Source organism: Eurytemora carolleeae, unplaced genomic scaffold (assembly GCF_000591075.1).
Source record: "Eurytemora carolleeae unplaced genomic scaffold, Eaff_2.0 scaffold373, whole genome shotgun sequence".
Lineage (NCBI taxonomy): Eukaryota > Metazoa > Arthropoda > Copepoda > Calanoida > Temoridae > Eurytemora > Eurytemora carolleeae.
This window is the reverse complement of record NW_019396273.1, coordinates 250,728-274,586: the sequence shown is the minus strand read 5'-3', so window position 1 is coordinate 274,586 and position 23,859 is coordinate 250,728. Positions and strand designations below refer to the sequence as shown.

The 23,859-nt window shown below is 33.4% G+C and overlaps 2 protein-coding genes across 11 annotated transcripts in view; both read right to left on the bottom strand.

Annotated features, from left to right (window-relative positions):
- LOC111699889 (protein ABHD11) overlaps positions 1–6,221 on the bottom strand; it is an 11,312-nt gene extending 5,091 nt beyond the window's left edge. Inside the window, exons 1-7 of the mRNA XM_023470648.1 lie at positions 6,096–6,221; positions 5,468–5,581; positions 4,510–4,580; positions 3,045–3,119; positions 2,627–2,679; positions 1,843–1,942; positions 560–617 (exon numbers count right to left, since the gene is read on the bottom strand). Coding sequence (XP_023326416.1) covers positions 560–617; positions 1,843–1,942; positions 2,627–2,679; positions 3,045–3,119; positions 4,510–4,580; positions 5,468–5,581; positions 6,096–6,143 — 519 coding nt within the window. The 5' untranslated portion in view covers positions 6,144–6,221. The remainder of the gene's footprint in view (positions 1–559; positions 618–1,842; positions 1,943–2,626; positions 2,680–3,044; positions 3,120–4,509; positions 4,581–5,467; positions 5,582–6,095) is intronic.
- LOC111699887 (DDB1- and CUL4-associated factor 10) lies at positions 6,149–23,859 on the bottom strand. Of its 10 annotated transcripts, none has more exons than XR_002764843.1 (22): positions 23,798–23,859; positions 22,050–22,143; positions 21,251–21,351; positions 20,327–20,454; positions 20,025–20,044; positions 19,672–19,832; positions 18,972–19,039; positions 17,507–17,639; positions 16,438–16,510; positions 15,911–15,994; positions 14,755–14,853; positions 13,785–13,859; positions 13,217–13,298; positions 12,804–12,869; positions 12,337–12,466; positions 11,326–11,545; positions 10,436–10,493; positions 9,059–9,176; positions 8,712–8,780; positions 8,205–8,311; positions 6,787–7,824; positions 6,149–6,537 (listed from the first exon to the last, which is right to left on the bottom strand). XR_002764843.1 is itself a non-coding variant. In XM_023470644.1 (21 exons), exons 1-21 carry the CDS (start codon positions 23,847–23,849, stop codon positions 7,729–7,731), a joined length of 2,034 nt encoding a protein of 677 aa, XP_023326412.1. In that variant the 5' UTR covers positions 23,850–23,859; the 3' UTR covers positions 6,149–7,728. The 10 variants fall into 10 exon arrangements, 2 of the variants coding, with proteins under 2 accessions (XP_023326412.1, XP_023326414.1); XR_002764847.1 differs by having other exon boundaries at positions 6,975–7,824; XR_002764849.1 differs by having other exon boundaries at positions 6,149–6,374; positions 6,975–7,824.

Here is a 23,859-nt window from a genome sequence, read left to right as displayed (position 1 = left end):
CCACAAAGGATGAGATTGTAAAGACGACATGAAACATAGATTCCGCTTATAAATAGTCTAATCAATTTTTTAGGAAAGGGTTGACTTTGAAGTGTCTTAACGCCTTGGTAAGACACTTCAGAAGCTAAATTAAGTCCTCTATCTTTAGTCTAGTCTTTTAACAGAGTATTTCATGACTTAATAAGGAGAGAAACAAGTTTATACAGGAATCATAAATTTAAGGGAAAAGGCAGTATAAACTCCGTACAATCGTCTCTAAAGGCTCATCCTCTATGGATAACCCTGTACACCTGTACTGCACACTGTGATGCAAATTAAAACCTTAAACCATTCTGTAATTGTTAAAAAAAGGAATTCAAGGATTTCAATCATTTGAATAATTTTAATTACAATTTTAATTATCTTTATCAAATGAAATCAGACTTTAAGGGATTTCCTGGTAAACCCTCTCCAAATTTTGGGTAAAAATTTTTTTTTTTATCTCTAACTTTCATCAATAAAATAAAACTGCTTTAAATATGATTTATTTTACTATGTAGAAAAAAAATAATTTACTTACCCTGACACTGTTTAGAGGTGATGAAGCAACACAAACAAGTTTATCGACTAAATCCGGCCTAAAATAAACTATAGTTTGTCGACTAAATCCGGCCTAAAATAAACTATAGTTTGTCGACTAAATCCGGCCTAAAATAAACTATAGGTTGTCGACTGAATCCGGCCTAAAATAAACTATAGTGTGTCGACTAAATCCGGCCTAAAATAAACTAAAGTTTGTCGAATAAATCCAGCCTAAAATAAACTAAAGTTTGTCGACTAAATCCGGCCTATAATAAATTATAGTTTGTCGACTAAATCCGGCCTAAAATTAACTATAGTTTGTCGACTAAATCCGGCTTTAAAAAAACGATAGTTTGTCGACTAAATCTGGTCTAAAATAAACTATAGATAAAAAATTATCGTGTGAATTTATGGGGCACAATCAAAGAAAATTTTTCATTCTCATCACCAAAAAAATGTGAATTTGCTAAAATGTTTTAGGTTACAGGGAAATTGCAACCCATCCGAAAGGTCGTATTGACGAATCTTTGGTGGGGGAATTTTTTTTCTTTACCATGAAGGGGGCTAAACCCATGTGTGTAGCTCTGCCCCTTGAGCCAGAAATTTAAGAGAACATCGTTAAATGAAAATCACTTTTCATTTTTGGTCTATACATTTGCGCAGATTTTAAATTATGAATCAGAAAACAAAAAGAGGAAGAAAAAAAACAGCATGAAATAGTTTTTCTTAGCAAAAATATTGGATTTAACAAACTGTTTGACACCAATCATGAAACAGGGTTTCTGATACTGGGTTTTATTACGATACTTTGTCTTAAGTTTCTAGCTCTGATAAATTGAAAATGATCCTGGCAAGTGCAGTGAACACTGTACATCCCTATCCGTCCTCCAATAGCGTGTCGTATAAAACTGGTTTTCACTAGCTAGCCCCCCCCCCTGTATTTCACCCCTTCTCCCTTAAGAATCGAAAATGAACATGGTGAGTGCAATGTACATCCCAATTCGTCCTCCAATAGCGTGTCAGATAAAACTGGTTTTAACTTTACCATGAAGGGGGCTAAGCCCTCCCTCTCTTGTATGTGCCCCACCCCCCACTTGTATGTGCCTCCCCCTGGAAAATTTACGAACCTGGTGAGAGCAGTGTACATCCCTATTCGTCCTCCAATAGCGTGTCAGATAAAACTGGTTTTAACTTTACCATGAAGGGGGCTAAGCCCTCCCTCTCTTGTATGTGCCCCACCCTCCACTTGTATGTGCCTCCCCCCCTGGACAATTAACGAACCTGGTGAGAGCAGTGTACATCCCTATCCGTCCTCCAATAGCGTGTCCAATGAAACTGGTTTTCGCTACATTCAAACTACTCAGCAGTCGAACTATATCCCCTGAACAAGAACAAAATTATTTTTATGGTACCCATGAAACCTCAATCTTATCAAAACTGGGGAAGATATTATCCTCTTCCGACTTGAAAAGTGTTTAATTCTTTGGGTTTCTCCATTGCTTCTTAAAAAAAAGAAATGCGCAAGTCACTTTCGCAGAGGAACCACAAATGAAAATAAACAGCTAAAAGAAACAAAAACTTGGATATCTAAAACATACTTGATCAGACAAAGGTTCCAAGGGTACCGTTGTAAATCGGGATTTGCCTTCTTTGCATTGAAACTACGTGAACAGTCCACTTTAAAGGGACTGTTCAAGAAAAATTAAATGGATAAATCCTAATCTAATTTAGTATCGATATTAGTCTTTTTCTGTCCGTGGCTTCTGTAACAATTAAACCTCTATAGTTGCCTTTAGAACGTGACATTTTTTGTAAAGAACGGTTAATAACGGCCCACTCAGTCCGCAAAGGTCATAACCATAGGCTTGGACCGTTGAGTAAACGATTTTTTTAGTAGTAATTTTTTTCACAGAAACATCGGATAAATACAAAAGACTTGTAGAATTGTCCTTTCTTAATATAATGCAATTCAATTCAAATAGCTAGGAATTCAAATATGATAAACTTTTCATACTTCAGATTTGAAGAGTGCAAATTCTATTTTTATTTGCAAAACAATGTTTACCTGACATTTGTTTGTTTGTCATCTCGTGACTGCTCGGACTATTTCCATGATTTCTATAAAAAAGTGCTTATATATTCGACATCTAAATAAACTGGGGTATGTTTTTTAAGAGAAATGCAGCGTTGATTTAAGATTTTAAAGACGTCATGGCATCTATTATAACCTAAACATATTAATCATATTTCTTGTACATGCTGATTTAGATCGTCTCTAAAATGTTTTTGAAGGTAAGGAGAAATTCAGCCTTTACCAGAAATAACGGTTTTGCAAGCGATTCGGTTTTAAATTATCTAAAATCAGATAGACAGATAGATTTAGATAATTTTAAACCTCTGTTTGAAGTAAATTACGGGATGGAGGCTAGTATACGGGTGTGGCTTGCCTTCCCGCCCTCATCAAATTGTTAAGTTTGGTTTACCTAGCATCCGGAATGATAACGTTCCGTTTGGTCAGATGATTCAAAGCTTTTCCTGTCTTTGTCCAGTTCTCCTTTCTAAACAGAAAAAAAAATAAAATAGTTTCAACCGCCCAAGACTAGTAGATTCAGTCTGCTATGAAATGTCGACCTTGAAGAGTCGCTAAGCGTTGGTCTTTGATTTTACCAATCTAATTTTTTAACAATTTTCAAATTTAAAATCTTTTTAAACAAAATTTTATAAAGAACAGTGAATTTTTTCTCTGACTGTTGTATCTTTTTTTCTTAGCTGATCATACATCTGTTTTCTGTTCCTCTCTTGTACATCTACGCATTCTAATCGCTTGTAGACAAGGAAAAAATACTTTTACGCATATTGCCCAGAGCTGCAGCTCTGTGTTTTTGCAATTTTCTTTTTCATACTATTATTCAATTTGATATCTTGGGCCATAAATTTCAAATTAAGTAAAATAGAACGTTACTATTTGTATTCCAATGCAGAGGTGTCAAATTTCTCTGACAAGTTTTGTTGTGGATTGATGATGCATTGATGCAGCTATTGTTTATATTAATTATATATATATTCTTACAGGTTGGAAAAAAATCACTGCTATGTAGGGTTTGGAAATTCTGGGGATTCATTGTCAGAATTCCGCTATTATAATGACAAATGGGATAAGATAGGTTAGGTTAGGTAGTGGATATTTTCGACAGAAGGATTCTTGATTCTTGATTCATCTCGGACAGATACTCGAACATGGTACTGACATCTTGATGCTTACACATGAACCAGATTCAATCGAAAGAATTAACATCTTCGCGACAGGTTCTGATTATTTGAATACTTAAAAACAGCTAACCAGGCTTGTTATTAAGGAGTATATTTAAAGCTTTCAGTAGCAAAATATGGATCCAGCTAGGTAAAAAACCTCCATTCTCCAGACTAATACAGCAGATAAAAGATGAATGGAGGCCTTTAATGTTACTTGTAGTTCCATCTTTTCCATTTGTGTGCAGGGGTGTATACCCCTAATTATGCCCCTGGCTAAAGTTACTTTAGTTTGCCATTTTCTCTCTCTCACCCTGTATCTCTGAATACTTTTAGAAGCGCCTAGCAAGACCTAGTTGCTGCTTTTCTGATTGCTAAATATACACTGTAACAATCAAATTCAAATGTACATTTTTGTAGCCCTGAACATGTAAATGTTATAGCGCTTGTGTTTAGCTATTAGTATTTAAGAAGTCATTGGCAAATTCTCATAGATTAAAATGTGAGAGCTTACAATCTTTGAATTACATGGAGTACTTCCCAGACTGGTCCCAAGGGGTTTAAATCCTTGTGTGAATTTACTACGGGACCGGAACGGTTCAATATTGATTAAAAATAGTGTGATTTATTAAATGAGCACCCCATGTAATGCTGAGATTTTATAATTTGACTCAGGATCTGTAAAAACATTTAACATACCGTCCAAACAGGCCATGGTGTAACAGAATCGGTGGTTTGGTTGATGCATCATTTCCTCGCTCATAGCTAACCTGAGATATATTATAATACAAAATAGTCCAACCGTAAATATTTTTTTATTTCTATCAAATCTGCTCCCTTTTTCATTTTTTAGTGGCCCCAGTACAAAAGGTAAAATTACAAAAGTTAATGTGACAATAGGTAGAATTACAAAACGTAAACAGTAAAAATGAAATTTTCCAGTTTTTTTCAGGAAAATCCGCAAACTAGTGATAAAAATTCACAAAACTGTATTTTTCGTTGTAATTCAGCACTAAGCGGTTGGTCACCTATGTGGTAAACCAAAGGAAAATAAGAACATTGATTGACGACAGTAAATTATGAACATAATTTTAAGAAAACTAAGAATAGAACCGAGTTCTAATGTAATTCTAGCTTTTGTACTGGAGCCTTTTTAATATGTTTAAGAAGTCTTTTATCTATATATAATAAAACAAGACATTCATATTTATGTTCCCTTTAGCCGGCCGACCGAATGGGCTGAAATTTTGAGTGGAGGCTCATGGGTAGCCTGGGGGGTGACAAAATTCGAAATTTTTTTCATTGATTTTTTTTCTGTATCGAAATAGTTTTTCTTCAAAAAAAAAATCCTTTTTTTCTCTAAATTAGATTTTTAAAAATTTCAAGATCAGCGCCGGGCCCTTCAGCTAATTATCTATACATCTACTATTAAATGTCTTGTCTTTTTGCTTGTATCTGAAAATCGTTAAACGTGGCTAATACAATCTGGCCCAAATTTGTTATGATATCTTAATTGGCCTCAGGGTATGTTTACAGCCGATCAAAATTAACTCAAAATCAGCAAAGAAACAAAATGGCGCTTAGAAACGCAACATTTCGAATTTAAAATTGTTTCTAGAAAAAAAAGAAGAAAAAAAATTTTTAGTTCATAACTAACATAGGTGAGTTGTAGGTCAGAATGTGGATTTCCAGAAATGAATTCAAGATTGTTGGTCGAAGTATAACATCTGATCAACCCGACCCCAGACCCTTCTCTACACTCTCCAACATTCTAAACATTTAAACTTTTATTAATTTATAGAAAAAAGAGACGATTCATGATTTTTGAATATAGGGGAAAATGCAAAAGTAGTAAAATAAATACGTTTAGTATTACCAAACAATAATATAAATAAATAGTCAAACATCAAAATAAAAATATAAAACCAAAAGACGGAAAATATTGTTACAGTTGTGAAATATTAAGACATAAATAATTTATGGAATTCTTTTTATTATTATTACATATCATTATTATTATTATTATTATCAATCAACCTTAGTCGACGTATAGTTTTTTGAAGGGAGTGTAAAAGAATTTTCTTAGCAGTAACCTTAAAAGCTTTGCTTTATACTTTGAGTATAAATTCAATCTTGTTTTTTTAAACTACTAATTTATATTATTGGTTTCTCTGCAAAAAGATACTAGCGCATTTTTTCCTTTAAAACGATTGAGAAATTTTCATAATTTCTCACATAAAAAGTAAAGAAAAATTTTGTAAAAAAGTTTTTTTTTTCTAGAATACCTTGAGAATGACTCTACTCAACTGCCTTGTGCTTAACAACGACTTCATTAATATTCTGAAAATAAACAAAATTTACAACATTACTTTGGACATTTTACAAATAAATTTATTAAAATAACATTTTATTACGAGGCTTTAGGATTTCTTAAATAAAGGGGTACGTATTATTTTGAGATTGTGTTCAGGGAGTTCAGGAACATAGAACTTTAATTTATAAATTAACCAAATAGGTATCTTATTATCGTTAGGATTATGTTTTACATATTTTTGTCACAATTCCTATAAGAATTTAAACTACCTAGCAGCATATCGGAGGGGGGGGGGGGGGGGGGGGTGATTTACATTTTACTAACCAGTAACCAGTAACCATGAACGTGTCTGTGCCTACTCTTTAAATTCAGAAATTGAAAACGAATGACAAATTTAAAGGAACTTTATGTAACTATAAAGCGGCGGGTCCGATTTACAACGGTACCCTCAAAACCTTACTCTGCTAAAGAATACATGAGATATAAATTCACTTTCTCTTTGGAAATTTGATTATTTTGTGATTGGGTTCTTTTTGTAGAGACTTGCGCATTTCTGCTTAGAGAGAACATGACGAAATTTTCAGAATTAAACGCTTTGCACGCTAAAAAAAACGACAACATCTTCCATACTTTTAATCTGACACGTTTTTAAAGACCGTTACCGTTGTAAATAGAACACGCCCTTTTTCAAAACAAGGTCACTTGTAATCACAATAACAGTCCCTTTAATTTATGAATTAAAGTTTTATCTCTGCAAGTGACAAGACCACTATGTGGACTGTAGAGGAATGAATTCTAGCTCAAAAGTTTTGTTCTGAAGTTAGAATTCACGAGAAAATAAAAATGAAACCTAATTCACAAAATTTACTAAAATCTGAGCGACCGTTATTTCAAAAATAGAAGATGTTAATTGAGTCCCCAACAGAGAGCAAATTGAATGGCTACTTGTGAGTTGTCTTTTAAAAACCTTCCAGAATTTATAATTTGGTACTTTGGTACACATGAAATCCCTTAATTTAACTCAACCAGGCGTTTTTGAGCAAAAGTAGACTTTTTTATTAACTCGAAACATCGTCAAACTGTTTAGGGTTAAATTTTTAAATGATCGAAATAAGTTTTCTAATATTTAAGAGTATTAGAAGTAAAAAATTAGAATCGAGGAAAAATACAATAATTTATATCACAGTTTAGCCTTGAACATTGCGGGGAAGTTTGGACCCCTTTCGTTTTCCAAAAACAGAATTGCTACTTTTGAAGCAATAATTGCCAATTCCGTTAACTATCCTCCTGCTCTTGAAGAAGAAAATGCTTTTTCCAATGGTTAAACTGCTACTTTTAAAGCAAACTGCTAATTCAAGCAACAGAACTTATACTTTAAACAACAGAACTCCTACTTTAGATGCAGTTTCTGCTACTTTAAAAGTTTAAACAGCAGTATTTAGAGCACTGATTTTCTAGAAGCTACTTCAAGCTGAAGCGGCAACTGCTACTTCCAATAACAATACTGCTTCTCTTGAATGAAATGCTACTCTCAGAAACAATATTGCTACTTTCATTAATATTTCGGCAACTTTTCTGTTTTGTATTTGGAAAGTTGTGAAAGGTTATGAGAGGAAAGGTTGATGCCAGGATATTCGTCCAGCCTTACATCCTGTGGCCAGTAACCAATGGGTAGGACTAAAAGCACTTGACAACACATCCTGCAAAAATATGGATTATTAAATCAGCAGATTAAAAATAAAAAAACAGCGTTGAGCAAGAAAAATATGTTTATTGGATTTATAGAGAAGTTTTTTTTCTAATTTAAGAAAAGATCCGTTTGATCCGCAACATTTCGGCTTCCTGGATCCGGAACCGGATCCGCAAAAATATGTGGATCCACGAGGCAAATCAACCAAAAACTGGTTTAATAGAGAAGGTTTTTTGGGGGTGGGGGCCCGGGGTAGATTAATCTCTTGCCTTTTAAAATTTTTTTTTACTTGTATGGAAAATTAATTTATGTTAAACAATAAGCATATGTTGATATATCTACAAAAAGATATAATAATTGTTTTTTTTTTTTAGAAATTAAGAAAAGTACCTCAGTATGACTAGATTTAATTCCTAGATCGTACAGGGCTACTGGAGACTCAGGAACACAGTCGGATAGATCACTGCAGTGCTCATTCCAACCCAACAACCGGTATCCTGATCATATCAGATAAAAGGAACTGTTAGCGGAACTTTGCAATGTCCGATTCACACCGGTAGCCTAGAAACCTTTATCTGATAAATAATGCGGAAGATATCGTGGTTTTTCTAGGTTTATAAATATTGATTTCTGATAATTCTTTTACGTTTTCCTATATAATTCATACTTAATCAAAATAAGCTTTTATGGAGGGTCACTTGAAATTACGCTTTGAAATACCAACAGATGGCGAGTCATCTTATAATTAAAAACCCTTATCAATGTGTTAACGAATTTCTCTTCCATAAAAACAAAAATGCGTGATATTTATCAGATACGCGCATTAAAGCATGTTTTTTGTTTAACAACTTTTTTATTCTAAAAAAAAATCTGAAATTTTTTTCTTCAAAAACTTACCAAATCCGAACGGAGAAACAATAAATCTACCGCAAGGGCTGAAGCACTGTTCTTTAATAAACCCTCGACCTAAATCAAAATATATCTAAATGTCATGAAACTGGGTTTATTTCACGCTCTGTTAGAGTTAATATTTGTGTAAGATAACTAAATTAATAATAATAACTAAGGCAAATAAATCTGACTTCTGAACTATTCTTATAAATATAGATATACAGTATAAATACAAATAAATAAACAAAATGCGCAAGAGAGCAAAATTTCAGTTTCCAACATCAGGGAAAAAATTTGGGGGGAGGGTGATATTTCAAGAAAATAAACACCTCTGTATTCTCTGTAGTAAATACCTGTATTAGATTCTTCAATGTAATGAGTGAGTCGAGACATGTTTTGATGAATTTTAGCATCTGCCGGTATCTTATTGTCCAGTGCTCGCCGGGCAGCCGGAGATCCAAAATATAAAACCTATAACATTTTTCGGATGACAGGGGTTGTAGACGTAATTTCAAGTATATTCTCCACGCCCCTCCCCCCATTTTAAACTTTTTTCATCAAGAATAAATGAGATATCTATATTTTAATTTTGATTTTTATTCTTGTTCATTGGGGTTCTTCTTTATTAAGGTATAAGGAGTAAGATCTGAAACTGTAGGAATTGAAAACGTTCCAAACTTGAAAACGGAATTGAAAACGTTCCAAGCTTGAAAAACGGAATTGAAAACGTTCCAAGCTTGAAAAACGGAATTGAAAACGTTCCAAACTTGAAAAACGGATTTGAACACGTTCTAAGCTTGAAAACGGAATTGAACACGCTCCAAGCTTGAAAAATGGAATTGAAAACGTTCCAAGCTTGAAAAACGGAATTGAAAACGTTCCAAGCTTGAAAAACGGAATTGAAAACGTTCCAAGCTTGAAACCGACGCTATCTTCCACAACATTGATCAGATTAAGGTTAAAAGTGTATTAGAGGGTATTAAAGGGCATACTCCTCTTGTCATCAAGGTTCACATAAAAAACTTCAAGTAATTAAATATTCAAAGTTTCGAGAAAAGTTTTAAATTACCTTATATTTTCTATACCCCCCCCCCCCCGCTCTATCATTCAAATTCATCAAAAAAGGGTAATTATAGGAACTGAGGTGCAATTTCAAGTGTCCCTACATGCAACACCCGATTCACAAGAGTACCTTTTTCTGATCAATGTTGTGGAAAATATTGTCGTTTTTCTTCTCTGTCGTATTTAATTCTGATATTTCCAATATGTTTTCCAGCAGAATAAATCAAAGTCACTTTAGTAGAAAACCACAAGTAAAAATAATCAGCTTTCAATCTTATAATTGATATCTAATTAATCCTTGATCAGACAACGCTTTAAAGGGTACCGTAGTGAATCGGGCATTGCCATCTTTGCAGGGAGGGTCGTTTGAAATTACGCTTACAGTCCCTTTAAATACGCTTAATAAATCATTAGACAAAGGAAATAAAAAACTACAGTCGTCGCCGTATATATCTAAACACGACTTTTGATTTCAATTTTTGATTTCCACCAAGCTTTCAAGCAGTTTGGATACACATAAACAAGGAAACAAAGAGAAGCTGTCAATCAACAGCTTCTCTTTGATTACTTGTAATCTTTTAATTTGAGAAATCCTTGTTAGAAATCAAAACTTAACTAGTAAAGTCGTTTTCGTTGTATTGATAAAAACGCCGACTACTGCAAGTTACCCGACGTGGACCGTTTGCTCCTATTATCACAATTCCTCGTCTATCATTCCTTATCATTCTAAACAATTAAATCAATTACTTAATAACTTTTTGTAGAGGATGAAATCCTCGAATGAGGATTATCAAATACCGATCAGTATCGTCGGATTCTGGAACTAGAGAAGACCGACTCATTTTCCTCTCTTTTTATTCACTCGTTATTTATCATGTTTTTATATCTAGAAGCAATAAGTGAACTTCTATAGTGGTGACCCCGAAGTGTACTTCTAAATTATCATTTTTAATTACTCCAATTAAATAAATTCCTCAATCAAGCGGAAAATCATCTTTTTCACATTTTTGTCTTTGTGTGCACAAAGACAATTTAATTTGAAAATTTTGAGGTAAGGAATCTTAATCTTTAATTGTGTGGCCAGTTTGCTAAAAAAAGTCGCACTTATGATTTAAATTGTATCAAACCTAAAAACCAACTAGTAGAAACCAGTTAAAAAGCCAGGAGAAGTGATTGAAGAATGATTTTTAATGATTTTAAGAAATTGGACAACAAATGGCATGTTTTTTCATACTTTTAGATACCTTTTACCCAAAACTTGATTTTATTTCCCCTAAAAATTATTTATTTTCCACAATTGAGCGACTAAAACCCTAAAAATTATTTATAACTTCTTGGAGTAAAATCATTTTCAAAAAGGGTGGGAATATTTATTCAAGAATAAACACTTGCCACAAATTTATCTATTATCCGATAAAAATCATTTATTTTCCCCAATTCAGCGAATTGCGCAAACATACTTGACTTCTGAGAAGGGGAGGTTGAAATTATATTTAAAAATGGGGAGGGGGGGTAGACTGATTTTTAAAGAAAATATACATATAAGCAATCAACTGACCTATTATCCTCTACTTCTATCTCCTCCTCAGCTACAGGTTCAATAACATCCAACCAGTCCTGCCGGTCACTCGCCCCGGCTGCTCCTCCAATATTCCTGAGCGCGTCGAGCATGTTTCTAACCGGCTGGTCAGCTTGGGTGTCATGTCTCTGGCGTCTATCCCCAGCTCCGCCATCTTGGTTTAATGCATCTGTATCACGGCGATGCCTCGTCAACTCACCTTATCATTCAATGGTTTATTATTCTAGTCCTCGATTATAGGATTCGAGAAAAATTAGTCTGAAGACTAGACTGCCTTGAAATGTTTTGGGGCTAATATCTTAAGAGTTAAAGGCACTGTAAGCGTAATCCAAAGTGACCCTACATACAAAGATGACAATGCCCGATTTACAACATTACCCTTGGAACCTTCATATGATCGATAATTTGGAAGGTATTGTCTTGCTTTTCTAGGTTAATAAGTGTCAAGTTCTGATAATTCCTATATAATTTCCTGCAATAGAAATGTTTAAGTCCTTTTTTTGAATCAGACATAGCCTTCTTTGATAGGAGGGTCATTTTAAATTAAGCTTACAGTACTTTTGAGAAAATAAACAAATTAAGTAATTGTTAAAATGTCTGATTTACTTCAGCACCACAAATCACTTATTTGGCACCATGCAAGAGTTCACTTGTACATCGTCTAAATCATACCTTATCATTTTTAGGTTTAATGTTTGTATACTACAATTTAAAAGATTAAGTAATAATTTTAATGTCGTCTTCTATAAACCAGTACTGATTTCCGGGGATTGTACTACTCTTGCAAGGTGTTGGAGAAACCACTGTTGACTATAAATTCAGCTGGAAAAACAAAGATATGTTTAATGTTTATCGTTTTAAGGGTATCACTGTGAATTGCGCATGTCACTCGACAAAATTAAGCCTACAGTCCCTTTAAGAGAAGAAATCTTACTTGTTGAATTGTAAGACTGTAGATTGTATAAGAGAAGGGAACTATCTAAAACTTACCTAATAGATCCAGGGCTGCCATACTTTCTGCTGCAATAAAGTTCGTTCCATCTACATTGGTTTCTTCAGATCCTCCATCCTCATTCTCTACATCAACATCACGACCCTCAGCCTCATCATCATCCTCATCCTACATAATCATAAGTTTACCATCCTCAATCTCTAAATCAACCTCATGACCCTCCTCAACCTCATATCATCATCCTCATCCTACATTATCATGATAAGTTCACCATCCTCATTCTCTACATCAACCTCACGACCCTCCTCAACCTCATCATCATCATCATCCTAGATAATCATGATAAGTTCACCATCCTCATTCTCTACATCAACCTCACGTCCCTCAGCTTCGTCATCATCCTACATAATCATCATCTTTCATAATCATGATTAGTTTCTATTTAAAGAAAAGATTTAGTTTAACTGTTTAGTGTTTAAATGTACTTGGATAATTTTCTAATTACCGGATTATCTCGTTGTCGTCTTCTAACCCTGAGATCTATGTGTATCACAGCATTCCCATCCTCTCCCTACACATAGAGAAAAATCACGTAATAAAAAGAAAATCTTCCAACGAGGATGTATATATATTCAAATTATTTCATCCATTCAATTCTCAATTCAATTCAATTCAAGAAGCCAGTGAGTGTCGAAAAAATGTCGGGTACCTCATTCAAGGATGGGAAAAAACCCATATTAGTTTTTTTATTTCTTTAATATCTCTCTTATAATATCTTTTATCAGATTTAGCTATTTAAAAAATTTCACATTCAAAAATAAATGCTGGACGAGCGTTTAAAATCAAAAAAATAAATTGAAAACTGTATCAAAACAAGGACGAAAAAAACAGGTTTGAAGAAGGCAGAAAATATCAAACCTGACTTGTTCTAGCTCCTGTTGATATTATTTCTATTCTCCCACTTCTAAACCGTTGAACTTCTCCGCCAACATCATCAATACTAAAATTATGTTTATTGTCAAGACATAAATCCAGCAACAAGATGTTTTGAAATCCGCAATTCAGTCGTTCCGTACTATTATTCAAATAAACAATATATAGAAAGCAATTAAATTCATCATTGATATTCTAAAAACCTGACAATGAAAAAAAAAAAAAAATTATTCCATATTGGCAAAAAAGCTTACTAAACGGAAATTCATTGATACAAACGAAGTTGCTTAAAATTGTTCACCCAGAATGTCAAAGACAAAGACAAAGGATGTACACCTGTCTAGGACGGGAAGGACAGGATTTATACCTGACTAGGACGGAAAAGACCGGATGAATATCTGTATAAGACGGGAAGGACAGGATTTATACCTGTCTAGGACGGAAAAGACCGGATGAATATCTGTCTAAGACGGGAAGGACAGGATTTATACCTGTCTAGGACGGAAAAGACCGGATGAATATCTGTCAAGGGCGGAAAGGACAGGATTTATACCTGTCTAGAACGGGAAGAACAGGAGCTGGAGCTCGTCTCCAGGTTATTGGTTTAACTAGTTCATCATCTTCCTCCCTAAATATAATAATCAACTCTAAATATTCATAAAAAAAATACGGACGACAGATAAGTTGTTTAATTAGCCAATACTGAATATGTAAGGTATAAGTCCCAGTTAACTGTTCTTAAAATTTGCTCCTGAGTGATATAACATTTTTCTGGAATCATTTTCAAGAACCAAAAACGTATATCTCAGAAATTATATGACATGTTAACAAAAGGTATTTTTCACAGAAATTACAAATGGCCCCTTAAACCCTTGGAGTATTTGTCGAGCGCAGAGATGTTTGTGTGTAAACTTATCAAAACCCGCTAGAAGAGTCAGCTGTAAATTCTGGTTTCGATAGGATTATACACACATATCTCTGTACCTTGTAGAACACACAAAGGTATCTATATAATATTTATTAACTGTATTGCATATCTAGTATCAATAAACTGTAGTGTATATCATGTACACATTAAATACCTGGTATCTATAGACTGTATTGTATATCATGTACGCATTAAATACCTGGTATCTATATACTGTATATCATGTACGCATTAAATACCTGGTATCTATAGACTGTATATCATGTACGCAATAAACACCTTATCTATAGACTGTATATCATGTACGCAATAAATACCTGGTATCTATAGACTGTATATCATGTACGCATTAAATACCTGGTATCTATAGACTGTATATCATGTACGCAATAAATACCTGGTATCTATAGACTGCATATCATGTACGCAATAAATACCTGGTATCTATAGACTGTATATCATGTACGCAATAAATACCTTATCTATAGACTGTATATAATGTACGCAATAAATACCTGGTATCTTTAGACTGTATATCATGTACGCAATAAATACCTGGTATCTATAGACTGTATATCATGTATGCATTAAATACCTGGTATCTATAGACTGTATATCATGTACGCAACACCATTCTGAGTTTTCATCTGCCGACGTATTTCTCGATACAGCAACCCAACCTTGAGGGTGAATTCTAAAACAAGTTTTCAATCAGAGGTGTATATTAAGGGGGCTACGGGGGTCAAGCACTTCTCCCCCTGGATCAGTGAAATCAGTAATTTGAAGAAGGTTTTCAGNCATGGAAAGAAAAAATGAAGCCCCCTTCCCCTGGACAAACTCCTGTATACGCCCCAGCATTTAATCGTCCTATATGAACTTGTCCGTTTTTACAAAAAGGGTTCTATAATTTTATAATCTTTTATAATTAGTTTTCGAACAGTTTGGGGACTTTGGTATTTTCCTGTCTTAAAGGGAGTGACCGGCTATGTAAGGTAGTTGAACGGAGTATGCAGTGTTGTGGAAAACTTCTTCCGGATTCATTTGAGGCATATTAAAGAATTAGTTTATTTTAAATTATTAAATAAAGACGACATAAAATGTAAAAAAGTTCTACAATAAACTACAGACGTCATGTATAGGAACATGATGAGAAAATAAAAATTCATCTTATCATCGAAAATGAGTAATCTTGTTTAATTATTAGTTTCCATTTTCTCATTATTCTGGTTTATTCACAAAGATTTTCGTAGATTTTCTAGAATTATTATTGAAAAGACGACATTTAAAGAATTTGAAGAAATCTGCGAATAAATTCAAAGAAGGTAAGAAATTCAATATAATAATGAAAACGAAATAATCGATTTTAGCATTGATTTATTGACAAATTTCTTTTGAGAAATATGTTCCTAACCATCTAAATAGATTACTGTATAATTTTTACTTTAGTTTTCGTTGTCGTTATTTAATAGTTTTAAAAAACCGATTCTGAAAACGTATCCACCCCCAAATCAGGAGTTTTGAACGTCAAATTTGCGCTCAAACTCAGGGTTTACAGATCTTTAAAAAGTTTTAAATGTCTCAAATGAATCCGAAAGAAGTTTTCCACAACCCTGCATTCAGTTCAACTACCTTAAATAGCCGCAAACTCCCTATAAATATGTTTTCTAACCTTTTAAAAATAATAACACCTGTCAAAAAAAAAAAAAAAACATTTAAACTCAAACAATTGTAAGCAGGATATTGATTTTTACCTTAAACTTGAAATAGTATCTGCATCGTTTAGGTCTGGGAAATCAGATATCAGCTCAATACGATTCCGTTTAGCGTGGAACAGTCTGCTCAATCAATCAATCAATTTTCATAGTAAAACAAAATAATTAGATAACAATTATTAATATGTTCTTTGAACATAATGTTTCTCAAAACTACTCTCAAAAACAAAACACTTAATAAACATTGTAATTTTACTGCAAAGTTTGGTGGTTAAGACACAGAAACATTAAGATTTTCTTGAGACAAAAATTTGCTCTGCAAACTTTTAATAATCAGAAATGATTGTGAAATTCGCAAATACATCGAGGATCAAGCTGTTTTAGTTTCATTTTCGGATTACTTTAAGAAGTTACAGTGGGCCACAAAATAAATCAGCATAACAAGTTTTTTGATAATCTTCTGTCGGTAAATTTTATTTATTCTTTTCTTGTTATTTCTTTGAAAATTTTTTTGTTTATTTTTCATTTTTTTATAGAGGAAAAGTATACAGTAATTGATTGATTGCCTTGTGTAAATACAGGCTAGTTCTCGAGGTTGTCCTGACAACTGCATCATTCGGTACAAATTTGGTTTAAATCCTAAAAATTAGCATCATCCGGTACAAATTCGTTTAAAATTCTAAAATTAAGTTTCTTGTGGTACAAATTCAGTTTAAATTTTTTTTTAAATCATTATCATTTAGGTCATTAGAGGTCGCAAGAGGTCATTAGATGGTCAAACAATGGATTCATTGCTGCTACTGTATTCCCTGGGTTCCTAGCTTTCGTTTGATATGCATAAAGCCATACTTAAAATATTTTTATTTTAGAGGTCATTTCAGGTCATTAGTGGTTGTTAGAGGTCATTAAAAGGTCAAACACTGGATTCGTTGCTGCTACTGTATTCCCGAGGTTCCTAGCTTTTAATTGATTTGCATAAAGCCATAGTTAAAACATTTTCATTTTTGGAGGTCATTTAGGTCATTAGAGGTCGTAAGAGGTCATTAGAAGGTCAAACACTTGATTTGTTTCTGCTATTGTATTCCCTGGGTGCCTAGCTTTCGTTTGATATGCATAAAGTCATAGTTAAAATATTTCCTATTTGTAAAGGTCATTGGAGGTCATTAGAGGTCATCAGAGGTCATTCGAGGTCATTAAAATTGAATTTGATTTTATTTAAGGAATTGTGATCACTAATTAGGCGTGCAGCCAAAAAATTGGAAGATTTGAACCAAAAATGAAGGCAGGGCCGCCCTCTTACATCAAATGTGACATCTCCACCATCCCCTTTGGTTTAAATCCAAAAAACATATGGTGTATATTTTGTAATCCTAAAAATTAACATCAAATGGCACAAATTCGTATAAAAAGCTAAATACTAGCATTATTTGGTACAAATTCGGTTAAAATTCTAAAAATCGAAATCATTTATTGCAAATTCGGGTTTACTCCTGTAGATTGAAAATTTAGAAATTGAGATCATGAATTACCAGGAGATATCCCTTCATGTAAATTATTACCTTCTAAATCCTGACGGAGAGTTTGAAGATTGAGATCATGAACTACAAGCAGATATCCCTTCATGTGAGATATTACCTTCTAAATCCTGACGGAGAGTTTGAAGATTGAGATCATGAACTACAAGCAGATATCCCTTCATGTGAGATATCACCATTTTATCAGCAGCTGGGGTTAATCTCATCCTCATCAGCCCAGCAGTATAGAACACCTGGATATATAATAGTTGGATCATTTTTATCCCATCCGAACCTAGAGGATACAATCCGGATTTACAGGGTAAGAACACAGAACAGGTAGTATGGAACCATCGCTAACGCGTACCGGCGTCTGAAAAGCCGGTGTAGCGTTTCATCCAGACCGGGGTAATATTTGGCCCGGGTGCAATACAAAGACGGCATTAGTAAACAAACACATTTAAAATTTTAGCCTGCAGAAGAGTGGAAAACATGCCTAAATAATGTACATAATGTGTGTGCTTCTAATTTTTAATTTTATGGCCTACCAAACAAAAAATTGTAACAATTTCAANGGCGCTCCTCTGTTCTATCAATTTTTTACATAACTAGCGGTAATTTCCTAATATACGATTTTTTGACCACAACCCCTTCCCCCTACTATCAAATTTTGTACATGGATTTCACATGTAACACTCATCCGGACCAAATATAACGCCCGGGCCCTATTTAACGTGACACCGGTATGTGTCGTTTGAAAGTGCTCGATGCCGCAACGTTTATGTACAAATGCACAATGGGCTTAAAGAAAGAAAATATTTGTTTTCCATAATTACGTTTCAGACTTTCCCTCTCCCCCTGAATCCACTGTGGAGAGTGTTTGTGCAGACAATAATGTTCACAACATATACATTGACCCCAACTTATACAAGTCAACTGATGTATTACTCTGAAACATACACCTATTTACAGCTGTATGATTAGTAAATCCCTTTCAAGCCAGTGAGGCTGGCAATCCGCGCCAGGGCTGGTTCTATACTACCTGTTCTGTGGTTGAGTAAAAAAAGGGATTTTTGATGTTTTGAGAAGAAAAAAATTAAATTTTTTTGTTTGCTTCGAATTTTTGCAAAAAAATATGTGAAGCGATAAAAAATACGTCAAAATTTTAAGATTAATCTTTTTGTTTTATCTTACTCAATTTTTGATGAAATATGAAATTTCGGAAAACAATAGAATAAACTTATTCTATGCAAATTTTGGTTTCGCGTTTTCATTTTCAGTGCTTAAAAACAAAACAGTATCTTTCTGAAAACATCGATAATACCGGTTTTTTTACTCACCCTGTATGGTGTATATAATCCCATACGGATTAAATGATCCCATCCGGACCTAGAAGATCCCATCCGAATCTGTACGATCCCATTTGGACCTAGGATCATATCCAGATCTTATTGATCCCATCCGGAAAGAATAAAAAATTTGTCCAAGAAAATACGAAGGTTTGTTTAAAAAAAAAAGATTTTAACATTTAAGAATCCTCAATCACCCTAGTTACCTCTTATTAGGCATTGATAAAAATGTATTACCTTATTAAATTCTGGATTGGTTTCTGAGTATTTATTGAAGTCCCATGTATAAATCGCACCATCAAACCCTTAGAAAACATAAACTAATGTTTTTTTTCCGAAAATCTCAACAACAAATAACAGACAAAATAAAAATATAAAACGTATACCAGGAGCTATCAAAAGGTAGTTATGATAGTTTAGAAAGCCATTTTTTGGTGAAAAATATACTTTGATAAGAAACTGTCATCGTAATTTTAAGTGTTCTCCAACCGCTACCGCCGCCACACTCCGCCATTTCTGTGCTCCATTCATGCACATTGCACAAAGTATAAATTTAATCATTATTATGCTGAACCAGGGGAGCTCGTTTGTAAACAGCCTGAGCTATCTTATAGCTCCCCGGCCACAATATATATATAATTTAATTAATATATGTATGTTTAACTTGTGGCCTAATAAATGATTTGATATAAAAACTGTACTGCACATATAAATATATATGTATGTTTAACTTGTGGCCTAATAAATGATTTGATATAAAATGATTTGATTTGATTCACTTAGGTTTAATTTAATCCTTAATCAGATGAATAATAAGGAAGCTATTTTAGTTTTCTCTGTTAAAAAAAAACTCTTTGGAATGAAGAATCACTTCAAATTTCGTTACCAGTCCCTTTATCAATAATCAAACTAAGAAAACATTGATTGCATTTTCTGCCTGATGTGACGAGAGCGTTATCGTGCTGCGAATATTCGATGTTCTTGACCCAGTTTGTGTGTCCTTGCAGGGTTCGAACCCGAGTTTTTAAATTTCGAACATCCCACAGCGCTACCGTGTAGTCGTCTGAACAACTGGCAAAGGTTCGTGTGTCTAGAAATCTGAAGAAAAAAATGTTCCATGATAAAAAAAAATTTTAAGTCAAAAAAATAAATATATTTTTAAATTATCAAGATCCTCTTCCCAGACATTAATGGGAAAAGGTTGGAAAAAATGGCAAATTATAATTATTTAGATTTTAAAAAATTCATACTTCATGTGTTTTGATTTATATTTTGTTTTGAATATATTACCTGACGCAATTTACACAATCCTAAAAACATTCAATCAGATCTTTACGCAATTAAAACGAATTAAAGAATTTCATCTTAACAAGATTTTAGTGTTTCAGAACTTCAATGTTACGGAATAGTGTCACAGAATTTCAAAATTCAATGTTTTTGCATTTCAAAGTTTGGAATTTCTAATATTCAGAAAACAGCCTTTTCACCAATTCTCAAACATTTTTACTAAAAAAATTACTAACACCAACAAAACAATAAAAGAATTAAGAAATTAAAAATTGAAAAAAAAAATTAAAAATCTGATTGAATCCCTGGTGTGCGTTCTCTATACTCTTCACAACCTGCCTCGTGAGCGGGTCAAATATTAGAATGTTTTTCCGTTCACACGCTGCGGATAGGATCCGTCCATCCGGACTAAACTCAAGGTTGAATATTCCTCCTAAATTAGGGTCAAATATTAGAAAGTTTTCAGTTTACACGCTACGGATAGAATTCGTCCATCCGGACTAAACTCAAGGTTGAATATTCCTCCTAAATTAGGGTCAAATATTAGAAAGTTTTCAGTTTACACGCTGCGGATAGAATCCGTTCATCCGGTTAAAGGTTGAATATTCCTTCTAAATTCAGGGGTGTTAATTTTATAAATGACACCTTCCCTCCACCCTCAAAAATGGAAATTGGACCTAAAACTAAAAAGTTTTTTAAATACTTTTAACCCAAAAATTCAATTATTTCCCCCGAAAAATGAGGGGGAAATAATTTTAAAGAAAATATACAACCCTGTCTAGTGTCTACATTATAAAAGATGTTACGACAAATTATTTATCGGTATTTGTATATTCTTATATAAATCCCTTCCCCCTTTACAAATTCATTATATTTCCACACATTATTAGGAATATAAATTCATAAATGAATCTAGGGGGAGGAGGGGACATTTTTATGAAGACCTTTAAAAATAGGGAAATCCGGCAACAAATTCTTCCACCCCAGCTTTTTTTTTCAATTTGCCTTACAACAAATTGTTATTAATTTCTCTAGGTTAAAGATGCACTTCAAGCTTTTGGATACTTACTAAACCCAAAATTTATTAATTTCTTCATAACAATTTTTTTACTATTTGAGGGATTTAAAAAATTTAGAAAAAGTGAGGAAATTGATTTTAAAGAGAAAGGGGGGGGATAATTTTACATAAGAAATAAACCCCCCGTGTTTAATGGAGGAATGGAATGTACCTGTTGAGTGTATGGCTGTTTCTTGCATAATAACTCTTCCTTTATGTATTCTCTCAGATCTATAGGATGGGGTAGTGGAGTTCTGGAAGTATGGAACTGATCTAAACAATGACATAAAATATATAGGATGGGGTAGTGGAGATCTGGAAGTATGGAACTGATCTAAACAATGAAATATATAGGATGGGGTAGTGGAGATCTGGAAGTATGGAACTGAACTAAACAGTGATATATATAGGATGGGTTAGTGGAGTTCTGGAAGCATGGAACTGATCTAAATAAATATTTTTTTATCTTCATGGCCTAAACAAATGGAACTAACACATTGAGGTTTGAGGTTTGGAATTTGGATAATAATTAACATCGAATTTAAATGAATACAGGTTGGTTAAATAAGAATATTAACTCCTGTTAGATTGTCTATAAAACCAATAAGTATAAAAATTTAAAATATTCAATGATAATTGTCATTTTAATGAATAAAAAATGCAGATTTTAAAATTGTAAACGATTTACGGAAATTAAAACTTGACAAATGGACCGTTTTAGACAGAAAAGCTATAATATTTTTCAAGGGTAACTTGAAATTACGCCGACAGTACCCTATAACTTCAAGGAAAAATTGGTCGTACATTTTCTTAAACTTCCGATTAATATATATTAAAAGATGTGTATGGAGCAAGACACTTTGGCCGCCAAGTGTCTCGGCTCTCGATATTTCCGCGATTTCAGTTGAAAGACACCTAGCGGCCAAAAAATCGTCCTCAAAAGTACATCAAATTTGAAATAGATTACTCACATATCTGTTTGTTTGTTGAGAAGTCCTTGTGCCAGTTTTGAATTAAAAAGATTTGATTCCCCAGGATATGGTCGGATACCAGATCGTCTTCGGTCTAATAGTCATATTCATTATTTAAATCAATCAATCAATCAATCAATCATCCAACCAATCAACCTTTCAATCAATCAAGATGATCATATAAAGGGATACCCACAAAGCATTAGACTTCAAAGACAACTTTATGGATTTTAAAACTCATTTCTCATATTCATATATCTTCGGCTTAAATCTGCCGTATTTTAAAAAATGATATTTCTACAAGGAACTCAACGTGATTTCCAACTTTGACCGTCAAGCAGATCAACCTTCAAGTACAAGAGGTTTACCTTATTTAAACCCTGCATCTTTACACTTAACCAATTATATCTCAAGAATGTCCCAACCCGTCTAACCAATATACTTACGCCAACCCGTCCTAACCAAATGTATCTATAACTTATCCCAACCCGTCCTAACCAAATGTCACTTAATATTATCCCAACCCATTCTAATCATGTATCTCAAACTTATCCCAAATCCGTCCTAAAAAAAGGTATCTTAAACTTTACCAACCCGTCTTATCCATTCCATATGTAACTTAAAATTATCCAAACCAGTCACAACCAACCGTATCTCAAGCTTGGCCAAACCCGTTCCTAATCAAATTTAACATAAAACTTATTCCAACCGGTCCTAACCAAATGAATCTAACTTATCCTTACCGGTCCTAACCAAATGTATCTCAAACTTATCCCGACCCGTCCGAACAAAATGTAACTTAAACTTGTCCCAACCCGTCCTAACTAAATGTATCTCAAACTTGTCCCAACCCGTCCTAACCAATGTTTCTCAAACTCAATTTTTATGAACTTATTTATATCCTGGGTAATTTCCATTCACGAGTAATTATTAACAAATTTTAATAAGAGTGGTTAATACTTATTCCAGGACCATTCGACCGAAAACCTAACTTTTCAGTGTGCAAAATAAAGAGAACATCTGAACTCTCGTTAAAGGTTGTTAAAAATTTAGGAAAATATTAAAAAACAACAATAAAATATACGTAGTAGAAAATAAGATTTTAACCACTTTTCTTTGGAAACCCAGCTTAGCCTAAGAAATCGACCCGCTCAACTTATATTTTTAAACTTGTAATATTTCTCAATAAAAATTTGTGGCAAATCGGTCCGGGTTTATGAAATATTATCAGATTTCCAAACAGACCAACAGATAGTTCCCTACTTTATTTATAATAAAAACTATGACACCACATTTTTGAAAATAGGGTCAGAGTGAGATTGTATTCTACAAACTGCATGTTATGTATCATAAATTACGATTTAAAAGCAATGAAGAGTGACTTCAGAACTGCAGCGACTTTTATTTATGTTCATGTTAATAAACTTTTTTACCAAACAAGCGAGCTTGGGTATAAAAGGATTCTTAACCCGTTTTATTGCCAGTCTGTATTAAACTCTGCTACATTGATAATAGAAGTTTGTTAAGAAATAAATCTTTTTCATTCAGAAACGATAGGTTGGATAGCCATGAGATAGTTGAAGACGGAGTGGTAGAGTTTCAGATTCAAACATGATTAGAGAGATCAATAAATAGAAAAACTAGTGGTTTAAACCCTAGTGTAAAAGATATATATAGAATAGAAAAGGGTTTATTCAGAACATTTTTACATTCCTATCAACAGATCCATGAAATCAATGATCGACTCCCTAAAAATTTGAATAGAGGTGTGTGCTCTGAAAATCCTTTCATTTTCGGCATTTTATCTGAA

Coding starts and splice junctions, on each gene's coding strand:
- LOC111699887 (XM_023470644.1), bottom strand. CDS start 23,849: ATGCCGAAAATGAAAGGATTTTCAGAGCACACACCTCTATTCAAATTT. Junction 19,833..20,024: donor GATTGTGTAAATTGCGTCAG/GTAATATATTCA, acceptor TTTTTTCTTCAG/ATTTCTAGACACACGAACCT. Junction 15,995..16,437: donor CTAGCCTGTATTTACACAAG/GCAATCAATCAA, acceptor TTGATTGAGCAG/ACTGTTCCACGCTAAACGGA.